The sequence below is a fragment of the Scophthalmus maximus genome, chromosome 2 (assembly GCF_022379125.1).
Source record: "Scophthalmus maximus strain ysfricsl-2021 chromosome 2, ASM2237912v1, whole genome shotgun sequence".
NCBI lineage: Eukaryota > Metazoa > Chordata > Actinopteri > Pleuronectiformes > Scophthalmidae > Scophthalmus > Scophthalmus maximus.
In genome coordinates this window covers 7,912,689-7,940,584 of record NC_061516.1, presented here as the reverse complement: position 1 = coordinate 7,940,584, position 27,896 = coordinate 7,912,689, and the positions used below count along the sequence as shown (strand labels likewise).

The 27,896-nt window shown below is 43.5% G+C and overlaps 2 protein-coding genes across 3 annotated transcripts; one reads left to right on the top strand and one right to left on the bottom strand.

Annotated features, from left to right (window-relative positions):
• The first annotated feature begins 358 nt into the window (after positions 1 to 358).
• hyou1 (hypoxia up-regulated 1) lies at positions 359 to 18,487 on the top strand. 2 transcript variants are annotated; one of them, XM_035624806.2, is made up of 25 exons: positions 359 to 465; positions 1,130 to 1,328; positions 2,231 to 2,309; positions 2,773 to 2,866; positions 2,955 to 3,033; positions 3,124 to 3,278; positions 3,593 to 3,669; positions 4,662 to 4,843; positions 6,154 to 6,269; positions 7,417 to 7,603; positions 7,799 to 7,933; positions 8,809 to 8,891; positions 9,055 to 9,187; positions 9,459 to 9,643; positions 9,772 to 9,910; positions 10,484 to 10,541; positions 10,895 to 10,971; positions 11,573 to 11,734; positions 11,827 to 11,996; positions 12,077 to 12,164; positions 12,739 to 12,995; positions 14,378 to 14,462; positions 14,808 to 15,069; positions 15,200 to 15,313; positions 17,157 to 18,487. In XM_035624806.2, exons 3-25 carry the CDS (start codon positions 2,237 to 2,239, stop codon positions 17,204 to 17,206), a joined length of 2,961 nt encoding a protein of 986 aa, XP_035480699.2. In that variant the 5' UTR covers positions 359 to 465; positions 1,130 to 1,328; positions 2,231 to 2,236; the 3' UTR covers positions 17,207 to 18,487. The 2 variants fall into 2 exon arrangements, with proteins under 2 accessions (XP_035480699.2, XP_035480700.2); XM_035624807.2 differs by having other exon boundaries at positions 364 to 465; positions 1,127 to 1,328.
• Positions 18,310 to 27,203, bottom strand: si:ch73-261i21.5 (zona pellucida-like domain-containing protein 1). The gene is made up of 10 exons (XM_035624809.2): positions 27,015 to 27,203; positions 25,643 to 25,869; positions 25,362 to 25,546; positions 24,203 to 24,275; positions 23,000 to 23,097; positions 21,925 to 22,005; positions 21,561 to 21,732; positions 20,640 to 20,757; positions 20,525 to 20,545; positions 18,310 to 19,945 (listed from the first exon to the last, which is right to left on the bottom strand). Exons 1-10 carry the CDS (start codon positions 27,106 to 27,108, stop codon positions 19,788 to 19,790), a joined length of 1,227 nt encoding a protein of 408 aa, XP_035480702.2. The 5' UTR covers positions 27,109 to 27,203; the 3' UTR covers positions 18,310 to 19,787.
• Positions 27,204 to 27,896: the final 693 nt, after the last annotated feature.

Below are 27,896 nucleotides of genomic sequence, written 5' to 3'. Positions count from 1 at the left end.
CTTTTCCAAGATGTAATTTTAAACCGATGTTAGATCGATCTACAGCTGTCATCAAAGTAAATCTATACATCACGCTCACACACACACTCACACAACAATTCACTCAATTCATTCTACACGGACATGGCTTTTCCTGACTTCACCTGGAAATGTCGTCATCATACGTGACGCCCACTCTCTTGGACGTGGACCAATTAGATGTGGCCAGAGACTGCTTTCCGATGCCACTCACCTCACGTGGACCAATCACAGAGCAGTGCGTGGAGCGAGGTGGGCGGGGCTCCGGATTGGAGGGGCGTCATCGCTTGCTGCGTGTGGCAGCAGTCATAAAGACAGACGGAGCTACTCACCGGAAGTGAATGGCCCCTCCTTTCAAAACAGAAGCACACGAGGACTCAAAGCCTTTTGACAATTGTTTCGAGTTAAAGCTTGAAGCTCTGACCAAATTCTTTATCCAGGCCAAATGTGAGTACTAGAGTTGGAGCCACGTTACATTTCCACATGTCTAGTTTAAATGAGTGCAGTTTATTTCTTGTTTAGTACTTCATGAAAAGTGGAGATTAAAAATGTAATTTCATTCATTAAGTTCATAGTAATTTGTTAAAAGGTCAGATATTAATAAATCATTTTAATGTATGCTGGTTTAAGAACAGTACCATGTTACTGTCATAGGAAACAGCTCATGGCTTTGAAGTTAGTTAGCTCAGCTGAGACTCAAGTAGCGGCAGAGCCACACGTTTCTTACTGTAATACACTGTTATGATGAGGAAGAGTTTGAATACTCCTGTAAGAACTCAAGATGTTACAAACTGTGGAATAAATATTTTTGGTTTCATATTTTTTACACCGGAGTTTGTGGAAGTTTTCCCTTTTACAATTCGTCTACACGAGTTGATCCAACTCCCCACAACTAGTGTATGTGTGTATCTTGCCATGATGCAATGACGTTGTTCAAACTTGAATTTGAAAATGAAACGAACAACAACCCTGCATGAAAATGTCATATACTTCACGTTCGATCTTTATTTTCAACTTGATATCCGGTCGTAGTTGGCTATTATTGTGAAATGCTAACCGGATGCAGTCGGTTTGGTTACAGTTAGCGTGACGTTCCTTTTTATCGCAGCAGCGGCTCGTGTGGATCCAATGAGGTGACGCCGCGTTCCGGGCCCCGACTGCTGAGAGCGAGCCGGTGACAAGGGGGGAACTGAGAACCACCGCGGCGTGACGACAAAGAGAGGCTGCGAGTCGAGAGGCCAAAAAACACCCCGGAACACGAACCCGAGAGTCGGCTCAGTCTGCTGGAAGCCCCGCCGCCCCGAGGAGAGGTGAGTTCCTGCCGCGGCGGTGTCGATCGTGCTCCCCTTCCTGCCGGTGGGGTGACCGAGAGCTAGCTAACGGTGGCTGTCAACATATCTGCCGGTGAAGTGCTAGCTGTGTGTCCGGGAACGCGCGCGCGCACACACACACACACACACACACACACACACACACCGGCCGGTTGAGTTGGAGCCGAGCGGTCACTGGTCAACTTAGCTTTACTGATGAAACACCAGCGACCTACCCCGGGACCGGGACCGGGACCGGCCGCCTCATCGCGAGCCACTTCCAGAAGCCGAAGGACTCACGTTTGTATGGAAAAACCATGAGGGTCCGACCTGTGCATCCATTTTACACTCATGCGTCACCGCCTCCTCACCGGGGCTGGAGGAGGATGTCCTGCTCCTCCTGCTCCTCCTGTCCCGACCTGGGACCTGGGACCTGGGACACACACGTGCCGCGGATGTCCTCCACTCCGGCTGTGGACAGTGGCTCCTGGTGGATCTTACAGCTGTTGCAAACGTCGAAGCTTGACATTGGGCTCTTATCGCCACGTGTGTGGAGCTGAGCTCACCTGTGTGTGGGTGGGATCAGGTACATTAGATGCTTGAGGACACGCCAGGCCGTGCCTCTCTGACGACCAGCTGCTTGGTTGACCGCAGCCCCATGAGCCCCCAGGAAACTCTAGGAAACATGATGCACAGTGACTGGACGGGTCATCATTGTGTAGAAGCAAAAAGGTGTTGGTGTTTTCAGGTGGGAGCTCGTGTTGCTCCCTCGCCGGATGAAAAGGCCACTCTGCAGAGAAAGCCAGGCGTACAGAGGTTTAAAAGAGGTGTTGACCGCGGTGTGAACGCACCTGACCTGGTTCACTATTCATTTCTCTTTTCTCCTTTGTTCATCTCTGCAGCTCATCATGGCGGGAAGGAGGACGCTGGCTCCGGTCGCTCTCTTCTGCCTCGCTCTGGCAATGTTGCCTTCCCACACAGGTAAACGTGATCCATCAACCCATGGACACACACTTTTTTTTTTTCAAACATGGAGCTCTGATTTTAGTGGCGAGCAGTGTGAACTCCATACTGATGATTACAAGAGAAATAGTATTATAGTACGTACTAGAGCCTGACAATACAGGTCTAAGATAACACAAATGGAACCAGATGTATAGAACTTGAATTAAGAAAATAAACATTTTTTAATGCAATTTTGTTTTCTGCATAGCGTATTATGTAAAATAAAAGTTTGGTGCATTTCAGCAAACATAAACACAGATACGGATATCTCTGTGAAAAGATCCTATTGACTGATTAAATCGGTCAGGCTCTAATACATACATGCTTTTATTGACCAGTGTTTGGAAATAGACGCATGAATAATTCACACGCAGGATGTCGGGTGTTTCCCCTCTTGCGTCACCAGCATCATGTAGCGTCTCTGTGTGTGTGTTTGCAGTGACTGTAGCCGTCATGTCAGTCGACCTTGGCAGCGAGTGGATGAAAATGGCGATAGTGAAACCCGGGGTGCCGATGGAGATAGTTCTCAATAAGTGAGTACAGCTGAGCGCTCGTCTTCACCGTGAAGACAAAATTAATACAGTCACTGAATTCAGCTGAACACTGTGTGTGTCTTTTCAGGGAGTCGCGGAGGAAAACACCCATCGCTGTGTGCCTCAAAGAAACTGAGAGACTTTTCGGAGACAATGCACTAGCAATGGTATGATTTCTCCTCTTCAAATCGCCTCATAACAGTACAGATCTTTTCCTTGGACGCTATTAAGGCTAACGTTAATTGTGTCCTTTTCAGTCTGTGAAGAATCCAAAAACCGTTTATAGGCACCTCCAGAGCCTACTGGGCAAGAAGCACGAGAACCTGCAGGTGGCGCTCTACCGCAAACGTTTCCCTGAGCACCAGCTGCAGGAGGACCCAGAGAGGGGCACCGTTTACTTCAGAAACTCAGAGTGAGTTTTTTGACTTGTTCCCTGTTTCAGTTTCTCATCACACATTTTAGGCAAACCTGAAATCATTCTACAATTTCGTTTGTCATATAGTTTGCATGGGGTTTCCACAGTGGTGGTTTATTACATAGTCACTACATAATATTTACACTTAATATCCTGTATCCGGCTGTGCTGCACTACTGTGTGGACATTTGTTATGATTGTCACCTCTGACAATATTAGTTTGCTTTCTTTAGTGATCATTGAGAATCTTTTCCAATTACATGATGATATACTGTCATAGACTCACGTTGCATCTGTGTTTTTCCTTCCAGAGAGATGCAGTACTCACCTGAGGAGCTCCTCGGGATGGTGCTCAACTATTCTCGTGGACTGTCTCAGGACTTTGCAGGTCAGTTGGCTCAGGGAAGAAGATGCGTCATCTTTAAGGCTACAGCTAACGATTATTTTCTGTTTAATCGATTAATCCTTTGGTTAACATACCAATAAATAATATATCTATCTATATGAATCAGATATATGGGTCAGCGTGAATGAAGATCAAGCAAAAAAAACTTTCCATACACAATCCATAGCACAACATCTGAACATTATCCAAATTTCATGCTGATAAAGTGAAGCAGAGCAAGGTTACAGGTCATGGTCAGCTCTTCCATTTGCAGATTCTCACCGTAAAACTCTTTAATTTAATTTCACGTATACGTCTCTAAGTATTTAGTGAATCTAAATACAGCTGTTTTAGCAAAGACGGGTGTTTATCTCTCTCTACCAACACTCTTTGTAGTGCTGCGTAATGACGTCAGAGCTTCCGGTGACGGTAGGGTGTCATCTCAAAGTGACACGTAGTCTTTGTGCTAGCTAACGGGAGCGGATTTATGGATCAAAACACAACTTATCGTGAGAAAACATTAACAGTAAGACGCACTTTATGTTTGGCGCAAAATTTTATGTCGCTTAACTCGTGTGAGTATCTGAGTTTGCAGCCTTTTTTTCTCCAGGGGAGATTTTTGTTTCACTTTCTCAAAGTGTCTCGCTCCGGGACTCACTCTGTTTACTTCCTCAACAGCGGTAAATAACACAAAGAAACTTTTCCTTTGTCTCTGAGAGATGTTCTCTCTCCCTCTCTCGTTCTGCCACACACAAACCACGCACATACACCACTCATATAACACAATTTTTTTTTCGGATGAAGTTTCATTTTCTGCATACCCCAGAACGGGAGTTGCCATCACTGGGGATCAATGTAAACCGTGCGATGCGTCGGCTCATGCGATGCAAATCGTCGTTGCAGCCGTAATCATCTTTCCAATATATCAAGCATATTCATTTGCTTCTCTGTTGTTGTTTTTTTTTTTCCATCCTCCTAATCTCTCCAACTCTCAGAACAACCAATCAAAGATGCAGTGATTACCGTCCCAGCCTTTTTCAACCAGGCAGAGCGCAGGGCAGTCCTGCAGGCCGCACAGATGGGAGGTGTAAAGGTCCTTCAGCTCATCAATGACAACACAGCTGTTGCCTTGAACTACGGGGTCTTCAGGAGGAAGGATATCGACAGCACGGCGAAGGTGCACACTCAGCATTTCTCCTATGAGCATGTTTAAAGAACTTCTCCAGTCACGTTTTAAAGTATATAAAAATAATCTGCTATGCCATATATTTTGTTGAACATTGTTTACCCCAAAATTACACACCTGCCGTCCTCTCGTGGATGCTAACTGCTAATGCTAACACTAAATGTCTGCTGACACACCTGCCGTCCTCTCGTGGATGCGCTGCCTCTGCTGCACTACAAGATTCTGGTTTCTATTCCTACATTTGCGTATTTGACAGCGATTGCTTTTCTGTATTTGTGACGTACCAAATCTAGCTTGAACAGGACTCGTTTGAATTTCAAATTGCAGAGACGTGCACAGAAATCTCCTCCTCCAGGAGAGGAATGTGAAAACACCAGCTACAAGTCCCCCTAGTCAATGTCAGACATTTAAGAGGACAGGGACAGAAGAAAAACACTTTTTTGAGTGGAGAGGGACTTGGAGTCAGGTCTGGTGATATTCTATATTCTGTTATAGTCAACAAGTCCTATGACCAACCTAACAGTGAATGTATCCTTGGAAAGGCAAAACCCAATGCAAACACACCAGTGAACCACTCGTGAGTCTTCTCCACCAAATGTTGTGGTTCTTGAAGCAGTTTTTTTCAGAATTCTTGGGACCAATATTTAGATCTAGCAAACCACAGATTATTCCTGGAGCTTTTGTTCTGTTATTACAAATATCTGCTTTTATCCAAAAAACAGGCACACACTGTTAATGATAAGAAGACAGGGAGGACTACTACATGTAACGTGAATCCTCTTTCCATCACATAAAATATGACACGGCACGTTCACACTCGAGGTCCAGGGAAATCTGCTGTTTTCTGATTCCAGCTGAGAACCAACTTTTCAGCTTATTTTAGTCAAAACACCCAGAAACAAGGTGAACACAACAGTTTCACACACAATCCCACACACACACACACCATCATTGTGTCCTAAATGCTCACCAGAGCACATCAGTCCCTGAACTAACGCACCGTTTCCTATTGTTTGATTAAAAACAACAGCAGCCAGTTGTTGTAGTCAAAAACTACTGAGCCTCTTTTAGATGAAACAAAATGTGTGTGAGGCTTCAGCTGGAACCAGCGAACACAGATGTGACGTGAAGTTCTGAGGACAGATTAACACACAGGGATTTGTTGATAATAAAAGAAATCTAAATGAATTTGTATTTGAGAAACGTATGTGATAAGATGGTGATATTTAAAAGCAGCTTCATGTTTAGAGGAATCTTTACCAAACGTAACTGACAAACAGTCTGATCTTGTTCTCTTTCAGAATGTGATGTTTTACGACATGGGGTCGGGCAGCACCACTGCCACCATCGTCACCTATCAGACGGTCAAAACCAAGGAGTCCGGCACCCAGCCCCAGTTACAGATCCGAGGTGTCGGGTGAGTCCACTGATCCTTGAAGTGGCGACGCACCTGAGATGCTTCTGTCGGCGAATGGTTGCTGCTGTGTGAATGTAAAGAGCGACCGGCCTCTCACAGTCTGGCCTGTTGCCTCACAGGCTTTCTGAAATATGCGTCATCAATGAGTTTCCACCTGAACTTGGAGCTGTCCACCAGTGATCGGATGTTCAGGACCCTGTTCAGACCTGGTGTTAACATCCCTCCTGAGAGATCTGTTCTCAGTTTGTCTGTTCGCACCTGGCGTCAGGATGTTTCCACCGGTGATCACATCTCATTGACGTGCTCTAAATGCAAATATACACAAATATAAGACCATATGATGTGGTTTTAGCCAGTCTGATTAGACAGATGGGCCTGTTGTCAGTGTGCGTGTCACAAAGAGAGACTGAGAGAATCAAGCCAGGAGGGGCTGAGTGAATCGATTTGAGCAGCAATAAATACGTTAACCCATTTAAAAAAAATAAAATAAAATAAAAAAAACATTGGTCAAGACTGCATTTGTGCACGTGGATCAGAAATGCTCCCTTGTGCGCGCGGATACTGTCTTATATGTATCCGCGCTGTGGCTCATGAGGCGGAGAGGGTCGCTCCACTAACCAGAGGGTTGGTGGTTCCAATCCGCATATCGATGTGTCCTTGGATAAGACACTTAACCCTAAATTGTCTCTGCTGCACCGGCAGTGACCGATTTTGAGAGGAAAGGTTCTGTGTATAGAAGCACTGTATGAAATGAATGTGTGTGAATGGGACTATTACTCTCACGTTTGAGTGGTCGATAAGACTAGAATAGCTCTGTGCTAATACAGTTCATTTACCATTTACCTGTCAACACTTTATGAGATTCTCTGAAGACTGGAAGTCATGGATTATATGGTACTTCACATTGTTCACCAAGAGACTCCAGAAAGCTGCAGTGACCAGTCAGTCAGATTGATGATATCAGAAAATCTGAGCCTTTAAATTTCTTCTTAGCCACAAATGAAGATTAGAGATATTTAATGTGGGTGTATCCTGAAGTGTCTTTCAATAGAAGGACCGGTAAATGCTTCCTGCTTTTGGCGGCCGATTTAAATAATGAATTAATAAAACATCTTTCACTCCTCGTCCCCTCTTGTTCTGGATCTAGTTTTGACCGTGAGCTCGGGGGCTTCGAGATGGACCTGCGACTCCGGGACCACCTGGCCCAACTGTTCAATGCTCAGAAGAAGAGCGAGAAAGACGTGCGGGAGAACCACCGGGCCATGGCCAAACTCCTCAAAGAGGCCCAGAGGCTCAAGACGGTGCTCAGTGCAAACATGGAATTCATGGCCCAGGTGAGTGCAAGGCTCAGAACCACCTGCAGCGCCTGAATGACTTAATGCACAGCTCTGTCACGTTCTCACACTGATTTTAAATCTTGAATTCATTTTTTAAAAGTCTCTTTCTTTGTTATTCTGTGAGAGATCCTGTTAGCGACACAGAATCCTGTCCAGACCACTGCATTGAGAAAAAGTGTCTGTTTTCCTCAGGTGGAAGGTTTGATGGACGACATTGACTTCAAAGCGAAGGTGTCCAGGTCTGACTTTGAAGATCTGTGTGGAGATCTGTTTGAACGCGTGCCTGGCCCGGTGCAGGACGCCCTCGCCACCGCAGAAATGAAGCTGGTCAGTGTTCTCATTGCATTTTTACCTGCAGCTACCCAGTGTCTCCGCTGGTAACATTTCATCATGGCGGCCCACCACAGCTAAATCTTAGCTGCCACGGCGAAAAAAAATTCAATCCAACCAATCAGTCATCTCATCCAATGCTTTGGTGACTCCAGTCTCCGCCCCCGTGCATGTCCGTGTTTCCCATTCATTGATTAGACTGTTGTGGTCCGTCAGTCAAATTTGTTGCGCCATAGACTTATAACAAATCGAAAATATGTTTTCTCTTCTCAGAGAAACATAAAAAATCAAGTGATCTGTCGAACATCTAGTGAAAGTTAAAGTGAAAGTACACTACTTCTGCTGGTCCAAGATCGGATCTGTTACTTTTAAAATACATTTTATTTTTATTTGTCTTTTTCTGACGTATATTAATGGTGGTGATCATCATTCATCTCCATAAAAACAATCTGTTTATGATTAAATTCTCTACTGCAGCAAAAAATTGTTTACAAGAACACAAAGTTCTTAAGATCTATCCTCCTAAATTGCTTTCAAAGTTCACCAGATTGATGGAGTTAACTTTAAAATGTACACAATTTTCCTCCGGGAGACCATGCCCCCGAACCCCCCTAGAGGGTCCTACACTGACCTCTGTGTGTCTGTTGTGACTGATTTGTGCTTGACATGACATTTTGGATGTTGTTTGTGTTCTTGATGGGGTAAGCTGCAGATTAATTGCCCTTGTTGTGATCAATAAAGTTGTCTGAATCAAATCGATTCAGAAAATGAATGAGGTCATGTGGCATGTTCAGGTTTAGACTGATGAACTGGGAATGAATGGATGTCTGCTGTCCCGCTGTGACTCAGAGTTCTTATATTTGTGCCGACAGGATGAAATTGAGCAGGTGATTTTAGTCGGTGGCGCCACCCGTGTCCCCAAGGTCCAGGAAGTGCTGCTGAAAGCTGTGGAGAAGTAAGTGCCAACCACGGACACGCCGCTCTCATTTCAATCCTTCACTTTCACACGTGTATAGTATATAAAGAGCCACATTCTTCCACTGCATGAAACTTTGATTTCACATGCTTCTGTCACTGAGAAACCTGAGTTTTAATTGAGCATGTTGTTTCCTTCGCAGAGAGGAGCTAGGGAAAAATATCAATGCAGACGAGGCAGCCGCCATGGGCGCCGTGTACCAGGCTGCTGCCCTCAGCAAGGCCTTCAAGGTCAAACCGTTCCTGGTCCGAGACGCAGCCGTCTTCCCCATTCAGGTCGGTGCGGGTCGTTCACTGACTCGGGTTAAATATCATCACTGTAGAAAATCTTTGAGCTCAATTTTGGCTTCACTCATAGATAACTATATTGAACCTCAGTGTGGAAACTAGCGGGCATCTTTATTTTAACAACACTCAGCAATGGGGTGATCATGTGTTTGTTCGCTGTTGTGAAGAGTTTTTGAGCTGGTCAGATGCAAGGCATTGTTCACCGTTTCAAAATTAGATATAAGCCATGTGACATCACCACGTTATTTAATTCCATCAGGTGGAGTTCACCCGTGACGCTGAGGAGGATGGTCTGAAAAGCCTGAAACGCAACAGACGTATCCTCTTCCAGAGGATGGCGCCCTACCCGCAGCGCAAGGTCATCACATTCAACCGCTACAACGATGACTTTTCCTTCGACATCAACTACGGCGACCTCAGTTTCCTGAGTCAGCACGACCTGAGGTTGGACAGCTGCTCACTGAAGCACTTTTTGCCTCCTCTTGAAAAGAGTGTTTTTATCGGCGCAAAGATTGTGTCCGTTCAACTGACATTATTCCCTGATGATTTACACGTGTTTGAATGTGTTTCAGCGTTTTCGGCTCCCTGAACCTGACCACAGTCAAACTGTCGGGAGTGGGCAGCAGCTTCCATAAGCACGAAGACGCCGAGTCCAAAGGCATCAAAGCCCATTTCAACATGGATGAGAGTGGAGTTCTGCTGCTGGATCGGGTCAGTTCCACAGAGTGAAAACAGTCAAAGTCTCACAGAACCACTAGCATTATGGATTAAACTCATTTCTGTTTTTTTTAAAACATACTGGTTGAGACTTGCCCTGGGTATCTCCTGGTTGCCATGGTAATCAGTGACTCTTAATGATATCAAAAACGGAAATAATCCAAGAAATATGCTCAACTTCCCATTCATCAACATTTTTCTTTATTGTATGACTTAAATAATCACAGAATTATTATTTTTCTTTTTTAATTAGTACCATTCATTCAAATTAGGGCTGTTACAATATCAGATGTTCAGAAAACAGTTATCATGGCCAATAGAATTTGAGAGAACGATATTATCAAATCTATAGGAAGTTTGAAAAATCATTTTCATAATAATATCAGTCAGTTTAATCTTAAGCGTTGTTTATTGTGTTTTTATTTAATTCTGGACAATTAATTACTATTAATTATGACAACCTAACACAATATTAATAATATATATTTTTTATATTTTGATTATTGTCTATGTCCGGATACTGTTCTAATCAACTCAATACTTTATGGTTCTAATTCTCATTCACAGGTGGAGTCTGTCTTTGAAGCGATTGTGGAGGAGAAAGAAGAAGAATCCACTTTGACCAGTAGGTGTTGAAACCACACATTTGTGAAAACAGCTGTTTGAAGAGTCTCAGTCCAACGACAAGACACTGAACCCTCAACTGCCCCTGAAGTGTGTGACAGGGTGTGAACGATGTGTGATAGAAATAGTGATGTGTATGGAAGCACTGTACGGATGTGTGTGTGAATGTGACTAGTACTTTATAAATGCAGTTCATTTACTCGATTAAATGAAATGACATGACGCACGCACGCACGCACGCACGCACGCATCAGAGTAGCGGTGCTCATTCATTTTGTTGCCTTCTTTCTGATTCATGCAACACTAAAACCTGTTTGAGTATATTTGTCTTATCACTGACACGTTGTCTTTCAGAACTGGGTAACACGATTTCCACTTTGTTTGGAGGAGGATCCTCAGAACCGGCCCCAAATGTAACTGAGCCTGTCCAGGTAACTGCAGCTTGTGTCCTTGTACTGTGAGTTCGTACGAACAGGCCTCGTCGGATCATCAAACGCTTCTATCTTCAGAAAAATGTGTAATTTACGTGCGGATCGCAACTTAGCATAATCAACTCCCACAAAATACCGTATAAGGTCAGGAAGAGTTAATTCGTGAAAACAGCATGAAAGAGTAAAAAGAGGACGTTAATGAAATCAGAGATTGAAGTTCTGTTTTCAGAGATCTATAAATGCAGAGCTGTTAATACTGAGTGACCTGTGAGTCGCACTGTCACTGAAATAAAGAGAAAATGCATCGATATGAAAATGGTTTATAAAAGAACACTTGCCACAGCGAGGGAGGTTAGGCTGGGTCTCTGTCACTGATATGAATGAAAAAATAGGTAACATAACCTGCGATGTTGCACATTTTAGCTGATGCTGGATCAGTTCCCCTTCGTTCATTGCAATATTATACAATACGCAGCATGTTTTATTTTTTACATTTCTTCTCTGGCATGTAAAGCAGCTCACAGCTGTGATGAGGCTCATCCACCTGCCTTCACAACACCAACTGAGATACTATCATTGTTCCCCGATGTGGCACGTATAGGATGAGGAGGAAGTTCCTCCAGAGTCGGGGAAGGACGACAAGGACGAGGTCCAGAAGGAAGAGGCTGCCGAGGAGAAGCCGGATGATTCAGAGAAAAGTGAAAAGACCGAAGAGAAAGGCCAGGAGCAGACAGAGGAGGCAGGCAGCAAGACTGACACCAAAGTAAGATTTGTCTCCCGTAAATCTCTCTGAGAAACGCTGTGATGAAAATGTTTGAGCCTCAATTGAAAGTAAACATGTCGCTGCCTTTGAAGGAGGAAAAGGATGAAGAGAAATCTGAAAACGCTGAGGCAGAGAAGGACGTGGAGGAGAAGAAGGCGAAACCTCAGAAAAAGGCCAAGATCTCTGAAGAGATCACAGTGGAACTGATCATCAACGACGTCTCCGATCTCACTGCAGATGAAGTCACTTCCTCCAAAAAGAAGTAAAGCAACGATTTTCATTTTTCTTCAGCCTCCGTCTTGTTCGGTTCTCGGGCTAAGACGAGTCTTATCTCCTTTTCAGGCTGCAAGATTTGACCAACAGGGACCTGGCGAAACACGAACGAGAGAAGATGCTCAACAATCTGGAAGCGTTTATCTTCGAGACACAGGTGAGCATCAGACACTCTGTTGGAGTTTAACCTTTTAGAATGTGCTTGCTTTAAAGAAAGGACTTTGAAGCTCAGGGCGGATTACATGCATCTTTACATCACAGAATAATATTGGCAACGAGTGGAATCAGAAAGTAGGAAACAGGAGAGGACATGAAAAAAAATTGACCTCCTCCGATACCTGAATTTGTTTATCTGGATATTGTATTTGGACACCAGAGCTCCTTTTTTCTTAGATATAATTATTTTTATGATGCCTGTCATTGGTATTATTTGTAAGGTTGTATGAGGCTGTAGTTAACCAAACTACACTTTTCACACGTCACAATAATCTGCAAATTGTTCTGTCAACTTTTAATATTTTGAACACAGAAATCATTTCTGCAACATTATGGCTATGGGCTTAAAATATCGTCAGGTCATATTTGTAATTCGACTATAGAATATGGATAGATCCCGTCAGTATCTGCACCGGATACACAAAAATCGGTCCCAGTTTAAAAAAATAACCATGTCACCAAACGCTTCCTCCCAAAAACACACGATACTTGACTTCACGATCATATCTCTCCAGGACAAGCTGTACCAGGACGACTACCAGCTGGTGTTGTCAGAGGAGGAGAAGGAGCAGATCTCTGCTAAGCTGAGCGAGGCGTCGGAGTGGATGGACGAGGACGGTTACTCGGCCACCACCAAGCAGCTCCGAGAGAAGCTGTCTCAGCTGAAGAGCCTGTGCAAGGACATGTTTTTCCGGGTGGAGGAGCGACGCAAGTGGCCGGACCGCCTGGCCGCTCTGAACAGCATGCTCAACACCTCCAGCTTCTTCCTGAGGTGAGTGCTGACAGGGAGGTGGAGGGTGGGGACTTTGCTTTGACCAATTGGCTGTCTAAATGAATCTGGTTACGTTTGTAGGCAGATTTGAAGGCATCTATTTCCCCCCCTGTCCAGACTACGATAGCGCTTTTCTCCCCCAAACACAGAGACAACGTCCACACTAAGATTTCCTTTTAAAACGCATGACTTTTTCTGCATCGATGCCCTGAGTTCACAGTTTTCTTCCAACACCGGCGATTTATTTTTAGTCTGGACATCTTTTTGAAAAGAAGACGACACGTGTCATAAGTCATCGCATCTCCTTCCCTGTTTGGTCATGCTCATATCACATGACCCTTTACCAGGAACAAACTAACAGCATCAGCTGTGACTGACTGGTGTGTGCAACATAGATAATGAATTATAAGCATCGCTAATACGTACGGTCAGTGATACTTCCACCCAAGGCTGCAGCGAACCATTATTTTTTTATTGATTGATCTAACCATTATTTTTTTATCGATAAATCTAACGATTATCTCCTGTTTAGTCGATTAATTATTTTGTAACTTACCAATAAATAATATATATATCAGATTGAGCAACAAAAAAATCTTCCATACACAATCCTTAGCATAACAACTGAACATTATTTCCAAATTTCATGCTGATAACGTGAAGCAGAGCAAACTTTCAGGCTTTATGGGGATATGGTCAGATGTTTCTTACTTTAAACCTCATTTAATTTCACTTATACATCTGTAAGTATTTATTCCATCTAAATACAACTGTTTTGTCGGGTGTCCTTCTCTCTCTACCAACACTCTGTGTAGTGCTGCGTAATGATGTCAGAGCTGCCGGTGACGGTAGGGTGTCATCTCAAAGTGACAGGTAGTCTTTGTGTTAGCTAACCGGAGCAGATTTGTGGATCAAAACACAACTTATCGTTGAAAACATTAAAGCCAAGAAAAGATTTGCGCCATGTTTGGCGCAAATCACCATTTTTATAATGGTATAACACCATTTTTTTGGATGAATTTCCATTTTCTGCATACCCCAGAACGAGAGTTGCCATCACTGGGTATGAACGTAAACAGTGCGACGCATCTACACAAATCTACGAATTTACTGAACTGAGGCAATGGATTACGTCAACGTGTCGTTGTAGCCCTAGTTCCACCTCATTGTCAGTCCAAGCAAAGAAATCCCTGCTTTCCCTTTTCACCATTACTGTTCCTCGTTCTTGTTTGGTATTTATTTTGAAAAATTAAAAGGCATTGAACACATTTCACTTTTGACAGACGTTAAAAAACAACAAGCAAATGCCATGCTACAAATTACTGTTTAAGATTCAGGGAGCTTCACATTGACTGAGCATCATTGTTGTTTCTCCTTTACAGGAGCGCCAGGCTGATTCCAGAGGACGACCAGATCTTCACCGAAGTCGAGCTGAATCTGTTAGAAAAAGTCATCAATGAAACAACGGTAGGTGGTGAAAGCATTAATGCTGTCACACTGTCTGATGTGGTCACTGTATTCATTTAGGTTCCTGGCTTTTTGTCTCAATCTCAGAAATGTACGAACCTATATTTCCCATAGTGCAACTTTCCCAAACCCCATGCTCCCAGATCATAATCCAGGGAAATCCTTATAAATATGTACATTTCAAGATCAAGATAAGATGACCCTGATGGCATCACTGAGACAACTTAAGGGTTATTTTCTTTCCAGAGCCACAGAAGACCTCTTATAACTGGTATTACAGACCGGGCAGTTTTTTATTTTAATTCAAGAAAGTGATGTCATGTGTCAAATCTCTGTCCGCTCCAGACATGGAAGAACGAGACGGTGGCAGAGCAGGAGAAGCGCTCTCCAAAAGAGCGTCCGGTACTGTTGTCCAAAGACCTGGAGTCCAAGCTGGCGCTGTTGGATCGGGAGGTCAACTACCTGCTCAACAAGGCCAAGTTCGCCAAACCCAAGTCTAAGGCCAAAGCTAAGAACAGCACCAGCTCCGAGAAAAGCAGCAAGGCCAACAACACCGCGGAGGAGAAAGTCATCCCTCCCACACAGGAGAGCACGGACACAAAGACCGGTGGGTCAAACTGCACAACACACACACACACACATGGCACACACATGGTTCGTCCTATTGTGAAAAGAATCAGAACTTTTATAAAGCTGTAATAACTTTTTTGTGTATTTTTTAATTCATTGAAAAACAGAAAGCCCGGAGGAGGCGCAGCCGGGCGAGGCTCCACCCACAGAGGAGAGCACTGTACACACAGACTCAGACAGCCAATCACAGCCCACAGAAGACACAACAACAACAGCCACAGGTCGGTCTGACAAACCCGCTGCTGATACTGCCAGAGAACTTTAGGGGGTGGACGAAATAATTGGAACACATTAGATCACGAGACGTGGTCCGGTGCAACTACAGGCTCAGAAGTCACCAACAAAAAATGGAACATTGTGTCACTGCAGGATTCAGTGCAGTGGGTTGTGCTCATATACTGTATATAAAGATGGACGACATGACGGCTCCCAAAAGTGAAGCCAAGTCATCTGGAGCGCCTCCTGGTGGCCGCAGCCCCCTCACTGTGATCAAATGGGACATGGACCCAATTAGTCAAAAGTACATGTTAAATGAAATTTTCCCAAAGATGGTTTCTGTCAGTTTAGGCATTTCCTATCACACTGATGTATGTTCAACTGTTCATGTTTACAATACGTTTGGTTTTAATTAGTTATTTGATGCAATAAAAACGGGCTGAGACGTCATGATTGACAGCTGAGACTGACCCGTGACTGTCAGCGGAACCTTTCATACCATTGCTCCACTCCACCATCACCGCTGAACAGGCTCTGGGTGAGGTTGAATTGTCAAATTGGCTTAGGAAGCTTCAGAAATCTTGAAGTGACCCGGAAGTATTTGATCGGAGTCTCTAAATGGAAAGGAAAGGAGCTTCAATGATTCCTTTCATATCTCCTTTAGCATAGGCTACACTGGACTGTCCTAGGAGAAATAGAAATAGACGCCCCAACAATTTATGTTCGGACCATGCACAAACATAAACAATTAAAACCAAAGTAGAAGAAGTAGAAGAGTATGAATATCACCCAGAAGAGACGCACGTCATCATGTAAGTAAATGTTACATATGGATCAAAACATCTGATGTCACACGGTGGAAAGACACTAAAACATGCTGATGGAGCCTTCGGAATTGTGTAGTTTCACAACGGCAGATGCATGTCAATAATATCAGCCGTCGCACGATGACGTAGTTTAGTGAAAGTATAGTTGGATTCTCTGAGCAGCACTGTCACCTTTTCCTAAGTCATATGAGTTATCCTTTACACCTTTCCCTGACCTCATGACGTTTTCCGCTGAGGTCAAGGAAAAATAGATAGGAAGGACAATTCGACCGCACCCTCTTCTTATCCAAATGTCAAAGGCGCAAGATGGCGGCGCCTGTATGTGAGATATTTTGGCTTCAGTCGTCTTTATATTCAGTTATTAGATTGTTGATCATTCTGTCACTCACAGTCAGCGTGTGACGACTCTTATCTCAGTCACATGACCTGAAATTCAGTCCAACTGCTAAATAAGCTTCGTCAGCTTCACACCTCTAACAAATCAAGTCTTGAGCAAAACAATGTTGGTTTTTTTTCCATATATGAATAAAATAAAGTCTATTTGTCCAGCTGCTCTGAGCTTATTTTTCTCAAATAAAAAAACATGGCATTGTAAAGTGATAAGTGTGTTTCTGTTAAAGTAATAAGTCCTGCACGGAAACGCTGATGTCATTTATTAAACGGTTGCAATAGATTTTCATCTCATCCTCAGGAGTTCTAGGTGTCACTGACCTTCTGCATATGAAGTGTGTTACCACTGGTGTCTCACACTCTAACTTAAGCAAAGGTGATGAGATGATGACGATGAAAAAAACAACAAGGTCCCCATTTTACCTTTTCAAATGTCACACCTGTTCAGTGTGAGCTGACCGGTTTTATTATTCTTGTTAAATCGGTTAACGTGTGCGTCAGGACGTCCCACTAGAGAGGGAACTCTCCTCTCGACAGTCTGCGCCTTTTCTTTGCTTAATGAACGGAGCTGATGTGTTGCCACTTGCATTTCACTGTTTAATTGTTTTCTCTTCTCTGTCCTTATCCTCAGGAACAAAGGAGAAGGTCCAACCTGAAAACCATATAGATGATGAATTATAACAGCTGGAACTGCGGGAGAAAAATCACTATATTTATTGACAGTGTTTAAATGTTCAAGTTCCTTCGTGCTCTGTTTTTTTTTCCTTGTTTTTTTTTATCCATTTTTTTTTCTTTTGTTTTTGTGGCCCGTTTGTTGAGCTGCTGGGAGCCCCCCCCCCCGTCTCCCCTTTGCCTTTCATCTCTTATCTCCGTCTTTCATGGACTCTTCTACCACCATGAAGAACCAGTCTTATAATAATAAAGACCAAGACTGTGCGTGCTGTGATGGATGCACAGTTCAGACAAAACCCCCTCAAACCAACGCTCTCATGGATCTGATTGAGACGGAGATGTCAGCTGAGCAAAAATAACCATCGGCATTTGGCGGGGATGAGTTCTTTAACCCTCGACGTCCAGGAATTGTTCTTTTCCTACTCTGTACTGTATCCTCCAACCTGGTCCCCCCCCCCCCACATAACTCCCTTTGTTGACCATCATGGCAACTAACCAGATGCACTAGTCCTCTGGAAGAAACTTCATGTATAGATTGATTATTATGTTCCTCCTCCAACAGCAAAAATGTATTTTGGAAATTCAGAAACATTTGTAGAAAACTGACAAAAAGTGGAAAAACTTGTCAAACTGTTGTAAATCGAGTCTTAAATCTGTTGATGGTACAATATGGGAAGTCGTTCTATAATTACTCACTGGGCTTTTAGGAGAATCAAAAAGTGTTGAGTCAGAATTCTTCTACAATAAGTGCTGGTGTAAATGTGCTTCAGATGTAAACGTCTGGAAGGTGGAACCAGGTTTAGAACAGAACTACTAGAAAGTCACTTGCATTTAATTTACAGATGTTGATTTGGGGAATTTCCAATATTACACATCCCCCGAGATTAATGTTTTGCCAAATATGGATGATATAAGATTGAAACATATCTTCTCAGCATCATGCTTCTGATCCGGCCGAACCAACAGGACTCAAGAATCGTTTATTTTCTGCTGATGCCAGTACAACCTCTGAAAAGGGCTCGAATGTGTCTCTGTGACGGCGTTTTTCACGAGCCCCTTGGTGTGTCGGTGCCGTCACTGCTCTTTACCTCGACGTGCCCTGTGCTGCAGGTCCACTTCTCCCTCCACGTGTGGGTCAGTCGTCTCCTCCTGTGTTTGTGGCTCTCTGGATTATTTGGAGGAGAAAGTGGGAAAAAAAACTAGAAAACAAGAAAACCCGATGAAGTGGAGGGCGCCAACATTGTTGTGCTTCTAAACTGTTAATAAAAATAAAATCCTTTTGTTTTCTTGTTTTTGAGTTGATTGTCATTTTGTGAATATGCTAACATGAGTACTTGATTCTGCTTTGGGGTTGTTGCTTTGACTCACTAGTCGGGTTTGTGTGCAAAGGGCTCAAACAGGTGGGCAACAGCAGTGGCATACAGTGTATTCAGATCATGTCAAATGTTCTATTAAAAGGACTCTGCATTAGATCCTGTATTTGCAAAAAGGTAAAGTACAGAAGTTCCATCAAGTACATGTAAAGTATCAAAAGTAAAATTCCTCACGCTGTAGTAACATTTCACCTGGATGCTTGAGAGGAAGCTCGTCTGAAGAGGGCTGGGCCACACGATAAATCTTTGGGTTTATGAGTTATTAAAGGGAAAGAAAGGAAGAACAATGTTTCTACTATGGAAATTCAAAATAAAAATGTTGTTGCTGAACATATTCATAAATTCATGGTCACATGATACCATCGCGTAATTGCTACTTCCTCCAGGATAATGCTCCAAAGTAAGAGTCTCATACTGGTTTTAATGAACGTGAGGTCAGTGAACTTCAGTGACCTCCCCAGTCTCCAGATGTGAATCCAGTACAACCTTCAGTATGTGGTGGAACAGGAGGTCGTGCAGCTGACAAATGAGCAGAATCTCGGAGGGAAGTTTCCAGCATCTCGTGGAATCAACGACACAAAGAAGTGATGCTGTTTGAAAGCAAAGGAAGGAGCGACCCAGTGGTGTTCCTATTAAAGTGCTCACTGAGGGCACATCAGTTTTTAAACGTCTTCTAAAAGCAAGAAACGCCCCAGAAATTCTCCATGAATAACAAGCGTACAAATCTTATCAAACACCCTTATTAGAAATAGTAATACAAAAATGTCTGAACCATCAATAATTATAAGCAAGAAAACAACAAAAATGAAATTAAATACAACAACAACAACAACAACCCTGAATGGGAACTACAGCACCTATGACCCTGGTTTAGTAACACAGCCCAACACAACACAAATCCTTTACCCACCGTCAGAGTAGAAAATAAAAAGCAAAGGTATAAAGGGTTATAGTTATGAATGCTTGGAAGGAGATGATTAACTCAATACCACATCACACTGCATGTCCTGTGTACTTATGTTCTTCATGTACGCTGAATTAAAGTGCAAAGGTCAAAGATCATAACATTCTTCCTCCTGTCTGAGGCGTATGTCAATGCAGCTGTACTGTATATCATAATACCAACGATGAATGTGAAAGTCAGAGGTTATTGAACCACGCCCCGTGGTGATGTGAACCGTATCTGCGCGAGTGAGCGCTCGTGTCTTGAGCCCCCGTCATTCTCGCGGGCACAGAATGGTCTTGTTGGAAACGGCGCTGAGGTTGTTCATCTGGTAAACGACGACCGCCACCAGCGCGAGGCAGACGGCGCCGACGGTGCCGGCTATGACTGAGACGACCACCACGGTGTTATTCATGTGGGTCTGCTGAGCGCCTGGGGAGCAGGGGAGCACCAAGAGTCAGAGCATACAGAGACATACATATATATATATATATATATATATATATATATATATATATATATATATATATATATATATATATATATATATATATATTATTTTTAATCTTTTGCTTCATAGCCATCTGAGCCATCTTCTTTTAGGACGACCCCGGTTGGAACATGTTGGTCTACTCTGTCCTTCTGAATTACCCCAACACGTAAAGGGAGTGTTGGACAGTTTCTTTTGCTTTATGCCTTCATTGTTTGTGAACATTACTTTTCTATGTCTGTCCGCTTGTTGCATTATTTTCTCTTGTTGTTTTTTCCTTATTTTTTTTTCTGTACTTGTTCGGAATAAACACATCTTCAATTCACTTCAATTTCAATTCAATACCTTTGACAGGCGAGGACTCTTTTTCTGGGTTAGGTTTCATTTTGGACAAATTCATTCCAAATACACCTGCTACGTGTGGATGATCAGTAGATCAGTTCATGTCCAATGTTCTCGTCTTCTGTTTTGGTGGATCAAACATAACAAGGAAGGGAACCATGTCGACGGTGTAAACATACCTCCAGATCCCAGCATGTAGCCTGCGAAAAGACGTCATCATTGTTAGAGATCAACTTAGACTGATATGACAGGCGTAGTTCAACACAACACATGACGGACCGTGGGCGTTCTCACCGTTATCGGAGCGGGTAGTGATGGGGCCTGAGGTGATGGTGGCCGTGTCGCTCACTGTGGTGCCCTGGTTGTCGCCGACGCTGCGCCGCCTCCTCGAGCTGCCGCTGCTGGTGCAGTTCTGCATGTGAATTGTCAACAGTAAGTGGACAATGTTAATTATGCAGCAGCAATATGTGTAACGGAGTCTAATATATTTCTTTTGTAATCACACATGATCTGCAGCGCGCCTACAGCGAGGGCACATCACTCCCATTTTGTTCTCCCTCCACTGGCTCCCTCTCGTTCATCGGATTGACTTGAAGATCTTTTTTGTTTGTGTTTAGATCTCTAAATAGGGTGGGACCGCCATATCTCTGTGACCCCCTACAGGTCCACGTCCCCTCAAAGTGCCCGGGGTCAGCCAGGGGGGACCGGGCCTCTTCAGTTGTGGCTCCTAAATTGTTTGTACAATGTTAAAATGGCCCCCTCCTCTGTGGAAACATTCAAATCCAGACTTAAATCACACCTATTTTCCTTGGCCTCTCACACCACCTGAGAGTTTTGATGGTTCGTGTTTTACTTTTTGTGGTGTTTGTGTATTTTACAGTGTGGTCTGTTTTAATTTGATTTTACGTAAACATTTGTTTTATGTTTTTATCTGATTCGTTTCATACATGCGCAGCACTTTGATGAACTGTGTCCTATATAAATTAAGTGGATTTGGATTTGTATAATCTGTGAATAGTCATTGCCTAGTCATTCCCCTACGTTACCTTTTGGATGACCCATCCCATTTCCCCCTTTCCAAGTTGAATGCAAAGAAAAATATGTCAGTGAACATTTTGAAGCTGTGGATATTTGTCCAAAATTCAATAGTTCTTTTCTTCTTGCAAAGGTTTGCACGTGTGATACGTGCTGTTGGTGCTGGAGGTGGACTCTGACCTGGAGGACGCTGGAACAGAAGGAGTTCAGACAGAGCCTGGTGGCACAGTGTAAGTAGTAGGTGGAGACAATCGCATCCATAGTCTCGATGAAGCGGAAGGTTTCAAAGGAGAAGCGGGCTTCCTGCTGCTGTCCGTTGAGGGCTATTACTGTCTGGCCGTCCCGGTCACACCTCCAGGAGGAGAGAGACGAAAAACCGATTGATGGCACGGAATTATATTTTACTTCACTAGAGTTCAAAAATCCTGCGCCGACTCCACGTGTTACTAAAGACCACGGCCTGGTTGAATACTCCCCAAACAAGCATGTTAGGCCACCTTTTTCTTTCCTTCTGACTTTTCATCTTTGCTGTCTGGTAACTCACCCAACAAAGAGATCGTGATGTGGGGTGTTGAAGGGGAAAGGCGTCGTCGTGGCATAACATCGGTCCAGGAGCACATGGAATCTGCAGACACGCGTTGGGTTGTCAGAACAGATTGTTAACAAGGCCCGTCACACGACCACGTGTAGGTGAGATAACAGTGGCTTCACAGAGTATTCAGATCCCTATAGTTTACTGTGGATTTACTCTCAAGAGGATACATGTGCCATTGTTGTCCATCAGTCCAAACTCAATAATCCTTGAAGACCAAACACGTTTCAGACATTTAGATTGAATGGACTTTGTTTAAAAAGACAGTGCATGTCAGGACGAAGACCAAACCATTAGGGCCACGAGGAACTCTCCTCGGACCTCCGGGATACAATTTTTATACCGAGGCATAGATCAGAGCGAGGGTATAAAACTCTTTCTAAAGCTACGAGTGTTCTCAGGAGTATGGTGGTGTAGTGAAAGCGGAAGAAGGGCCTTGGTCAGGGAGAGAGGTTGCACTCCTCATCACCTGGATATATCCTCGGCTGACTTCAATGAAAATGTAACAACTAACGAGGTCCTTCATCGAAACGCATTGGAGTCAAAAGTAAAATATTTGACTTTCAAATGTAGTGCAGTCAAATGTAAAACGTTTCCCCAAAAAACAAAACAATACTCAAGTACAAATACTCAAAAACGGTACTTCAGTAAATGTTCTTCATTACCGTCCACCGCTGGAATGCGGCCAACCACAGAGGTTCACCTCACAGCAAAACAATAACCTCGGCCAAGACATCACTACAGTGTCTTCCGGACAAGTCTCTGTCTGTCCTCGACAAAGTCCAGACTTTAACCCCACAGAGCGTCTGTGCAGAGACCTGAAGATGGAAACTTCACATCCATAACGGACTGAGATCAGGGTCTGAATACTTGAGTATGTTTTTGATTCTTAACAGTTTGCAAAAAACTTTTAAAAACATGTCCCCACTTCATCACGGCACAATTTCATCCTTTCAAAATTACACCTACGACACATGAATGCTTTCTTTTAAATGGATTTGATTACACAATCAGTTTACTTCCGTACCTGTTGCTGAGGTTGGATGCCTTCACCTCCACAAAGATCCTGGTCTTCAGCTCCAGGCCTCTGAGGGGGATCTGTAGCCTGGAGGAGTAACTATTGTCCTGTACAGCCAACAACAGGAGAGAGGGAAGGACGTGCTTTAGACTGATGCATGTTGTTCCTCTTGACAGAATGAGTTCTGGTATCAGCTTTCAGTTTAAGGGGAAAGCCCATGGGAAGGGTCTTTCAGCTGAATTTGTTTTTGGTCTGGGCAATGTGATGCAGAGTCATTATATATTAACATTTGTACATATTAATATGGACATCATCAGTCAATTCCAAAAGAATAACAACAAGTAACAAAGGTACACCGAGCCAGTCTGAGCTGGCAACATCGAATGGTCTTTTGAGTAATTAGAGTTCTACGGTGAATCAAAGGGATTTCATTTAAAGTGAATATAGAAAACATTTGGTGGTTTTCGGGGGAAATCTTTGACTTTTATCAAGTGACCATCCGAGGTTCACTTGATAAAACAAGTGAACCTCGGATGGTCCATCACTCCGTGGAGAGAGCTTCAACACAACGTGTAGTTTGTCGTCTCTCCACCAGATGAGTAACCAGCCGACTTATTGCTACTACCAGATGTTTAACTCAAGGTTATATGCTCAAACTAAGTTCTACTTTGACGGTTGTTTGCCGCTGGCACGGAGTGAGCCACGATGGTAACCCTGCCGCGAGGAGCCAGGCAACGAAGTGGGAGCTTCACTGATCAAACTTCTTCTTCCACATCTCCCAAGTGATGTTGACAACTTCCTCAGGAGCCCTGGGCGAAAAGTACCTGGCTTAAAATGGCTTAAAACACGCAGGGCGACAGAGACAAGGGAATCTTGGAGGTTCCTAAGAACAAAATAACTTTTACTTGAGTGTCTGGGGTGGAAATGGGAAATGGGACAAATTAGGAGAAGAGGTTTATTCACTTTGTAACCAAGGCTACTGAACGGATTTCCATGGGTGGAAGGATGGGACGAGGAAGAACCCCTCACAATTTGTACAATTTGGTGTCACTTTGTGAATGTTGGAAACGATTTCCTTGGTTTAAAGAAATGTGTTGAGCTGGAAAGATATCTGGACGGTGACTTTGCGCCCAGATTGATCGTTAATGCCTCGGATCTCGATTCTGTCAGTTGACATAGACCTGCTCCCCGGCGACGCCTCACTCGTCTCACCGAAAACAGTCGCATGCTCAGCGTGCTGACGAAACTTCCGTTGTTGTCTTTGACTGCCAGACTGACCCCGGACCTGTTGGGGCAAAAAATAAGAACAGGAACACCTTAACTTCGTCGCAGGAGACACCCGATTCGTCGACAACCAGGTCATCATTCATACGATACACGAGGGAACGACACACCGGTGCGAGACTCAAGCCCTCCCGAAGTGAGACACACAGGTAACGCACACCTGCGCGGACATTGGCTGCTCTGTGAAGCTTCACTCAATGTGGCAACGTGATACTTTCTTATGTATCCTTTTTTAAAAGATGTGGTTCGTTCATCATCTGCAGTCAACTTCTCCTCACAGGGACACAACAAAAAAAATCGGACACGTGATTTAACCTTTACACTTCCTGATAACCAGAGTTAAATACATTTCCAGCCATTTCTTCTGATTTTATTCTACACTCAACTTTTGTTTTGATACCCCTTGTTACATTCAACTTAATTTTGATTGTGAAACACAGAACAGACTTGACCATAAAACATGTGATGAAGTTATACAGGGAAAAAACGTACTAAACATTTGGTAAAAAAAACACTGAAGCTCCTGAAATGCCTCGTCAGCAGATGCTTCCGTAACACCGTGATGTCACAATGTTAGAGAAGTGCATAAGCCACTCTTAGCGGCTAGTCTGTCACTTCCCACATGAGCTGGAAACGGTTGACCGGTCACAACAGAGTGGGCCAGCTGACCAATCAGAGCAGACGAGGGTGGGTCTTAAAGAGACAGGGGCTAAAACCAAGCGTTTCAGACAGAGGCTGGAAAGAGGAGCCGCAGGAATGGACAGTGTGAGGATCCTGATGTGTTTACTGAACATTAGAGCATTTCAACCTTTTCAAGTAATGACTCAAATTAGAATTATGAACCTGAATATGAGAATAATATGTGTCCTTTAAAAATTCCAGGAGCCAATATCATTGGATGTAGAACGAGCAAACGCCCCCATGCAGGACGAGTCGTCAAACAGTTGCAATTGTTTTACAGGAAAAGAAAAATATCATGGTATTGGTTTTATAACAAGAGATAAATGAGCAGCTATCACAGGGACACAAGATTAAACATGTGTTTTTCATTTCGAGCAGGGGGCTTTAAACGGCAGGGTCCACTTACACGCTCATGTGAGTGTTGTTGACCAGGTACTGCAGCGGGTAGCGGCAGGAGAACCTGTACATCACCTCTTGGTGATAGGTAACGGCTCCTGCGGTGGGGTCCTCCGAGCAGACCATGCCCGAGATGTTGATGTACTCCACGTGGGAGAAGTCTGAGAACGGGCCAGTTCCCTCCTCCTGCGTGACCTTTTGAGGAAACGGAGTTTAGGTGGGATTGCCGAGTAAAAGAATCTGCTGTGCGGGCTGGAACGCGCTGGGCGTGTTCAGGCTTGGACGACCTACTGTCAGCGTGCTGGAGCAGGCAGTGATGCCCTCCTCTGTGATGGAGAAGTTGAACCGGACAACGGGCGGGTCCGCGGCCCAGTCGGCAGTGCCTTCACACTGGTGTTTGGAGTGTACCGAGTTGAGGGCCAGCAGCGACTCGTTGTATCCGTTGAAATAGATGGGACACAACAGGATCTGAAGGTCCACCATCTGTGAGCCACAGACGACCTCGATGTCGGAGTTGGCTGCAAAGAGTCAGGATGGCAACCAGAGTCAGCTTTGATTTGGAACAGGGCGGGATCTGTTGCTGATGAATCCACAACTGATCTTCTTAAAGGGGCACAGATTTGACAGAACATAGAAGTACAACTGTGGGGTGGACAGTATCTCTGGGGTTCTGGAGGAGAAAGATCTAAACTTGCTGTTCACACTTAATATTTTAACATTAAGTCTGTGTCACAAAACCAGAGAATTAAGAAGATGAAGGCGCACATGACCTGTGATTCTGTGATAAATAAAAATACAAGCCCGTGGACACAAAGACTTAAGGGGAGAAGTAAACTACAACTCCCAGTGTGCATTTCATCATGAAATCCTGAGTCTGTTAACTTGAACCACTAACTGTGGCTGGAAGCTCAAGGTTAAACAGTTACAAATAAAAAAAGATCTGACAGGACAGTTGACAGTTTACATTGGACTTTGGATTCTAGTGGTTCACTATTGCTCTGATTAATGTCCCTGACTGGCTTTCAGCCCGTAGCTATACGGCCGACGCATGTGGTTCCTTTTGAGTTTAGATCCTCCAAAATGATGGGAAAACTATTTTAAATTATTGTTATAATTTAACCCATGTGATCATTTTCACCTGTGTTGTTTCTGAATATGTCATGGGCTCCAAAATGTTGGATTTAAATGTGTCAGGATTTCTTCTGAACTTAACAAAACATGTTTTTTCAAGGTTGTCCAATTACAATTTATTCATAGCCTCATAAGTTCAGTTATTCATTATCAATGCTAAACAGCAAGTCTCTGTAATATTGTTTAGGTCTCAAACTCACTATGTAAAAGTGCCTTGAGATAATGTATGTTTTGATTTGGCAAAAAAATAAAATTGAATTAAGAAAACATCCAGCAATTGAAAAATATTTCTTTCTTCATTGACTATTGAAAAGTTATATATGTGCATATGTATCCAGCAGACGCCGTCATTCCCAAAGCTGTGACACACCTCACCTCAGAGATAAAGCCCCACCCCTCAGATAGCCAGGCTGCTGATGCTTAATAGGTTGCAACACAAAGACAAGTGGGAAAGGAAGACAAATTGGGGGAGGGGACAAGGTCAGAGCAGCGGCTGGATGAAAAGGATGAGGGTACTCCTGGTTTCACTGACCTGGACTCCTGAATGTGGAGTGTCCGATGCAGGCATTCTGAGCCTGCGCCAGGAGCAGCGTGGCAAGTTGATAGGTGAGAAAGACCAGCCTCATTGTCCTTAAACTGCAGGGGAAGACATGACCATGATCACAGGAGTAACATTAACAGAATAAACTGAGTAGTAGTAGTATCAATGTAAAAGTACTAGTCATGGCCTCTGTCACTGATACATCGTTGTATCTGACAATCATGAGTCATCAACACTTCAGTAGTTAGCTGCTACAAAGGGCTCACAGGACAAATCTGAAGGTTCAAAATAAAAATAAAGTTCTGATGAATGAATCTTTTTTTTTTTCATCTTTGCCTTTTGGTCAAATATTGGCTAATCTGACCTCAAAGAGTTTAGAGGGTGGAACTGCAGAGACATCTCATACACATCCGTTTTGTTTTTTAATTTTTATGAAGGATCATAATCCAAAAGTCTGGGAACTACTGGTGTAACTTTGTATCATACTATATTATAACATACTATCTTAATAAGACTCACAAGATACTTTTCAGGTTATGATTTTGTCAAATCTTGTTCTTAAAAGTAGTCAGCAACCACAGCCATCAGATAAATGTAAAGTAAAAAAAAGTTGGAACACTGATTGTGGAATATAGTGGAGTACACATATGAAATGAAATGAAATGGACATATATTTAACTAAAGTCCACGACTTGAGGGAATCTGTAGTTACTTACTACGGTTACACAACTGTGGAAAAACTCATTACCGACTATAATGCACCTAAATCATCTTTAGGTCCATTTTGGGTTTTGCACTAAGATGTAACATGTCAAATTAATAGCAGGAGGCAGCAGTGCAGGTTTTGGTGTAATAAATCAAATTCCACGTTGA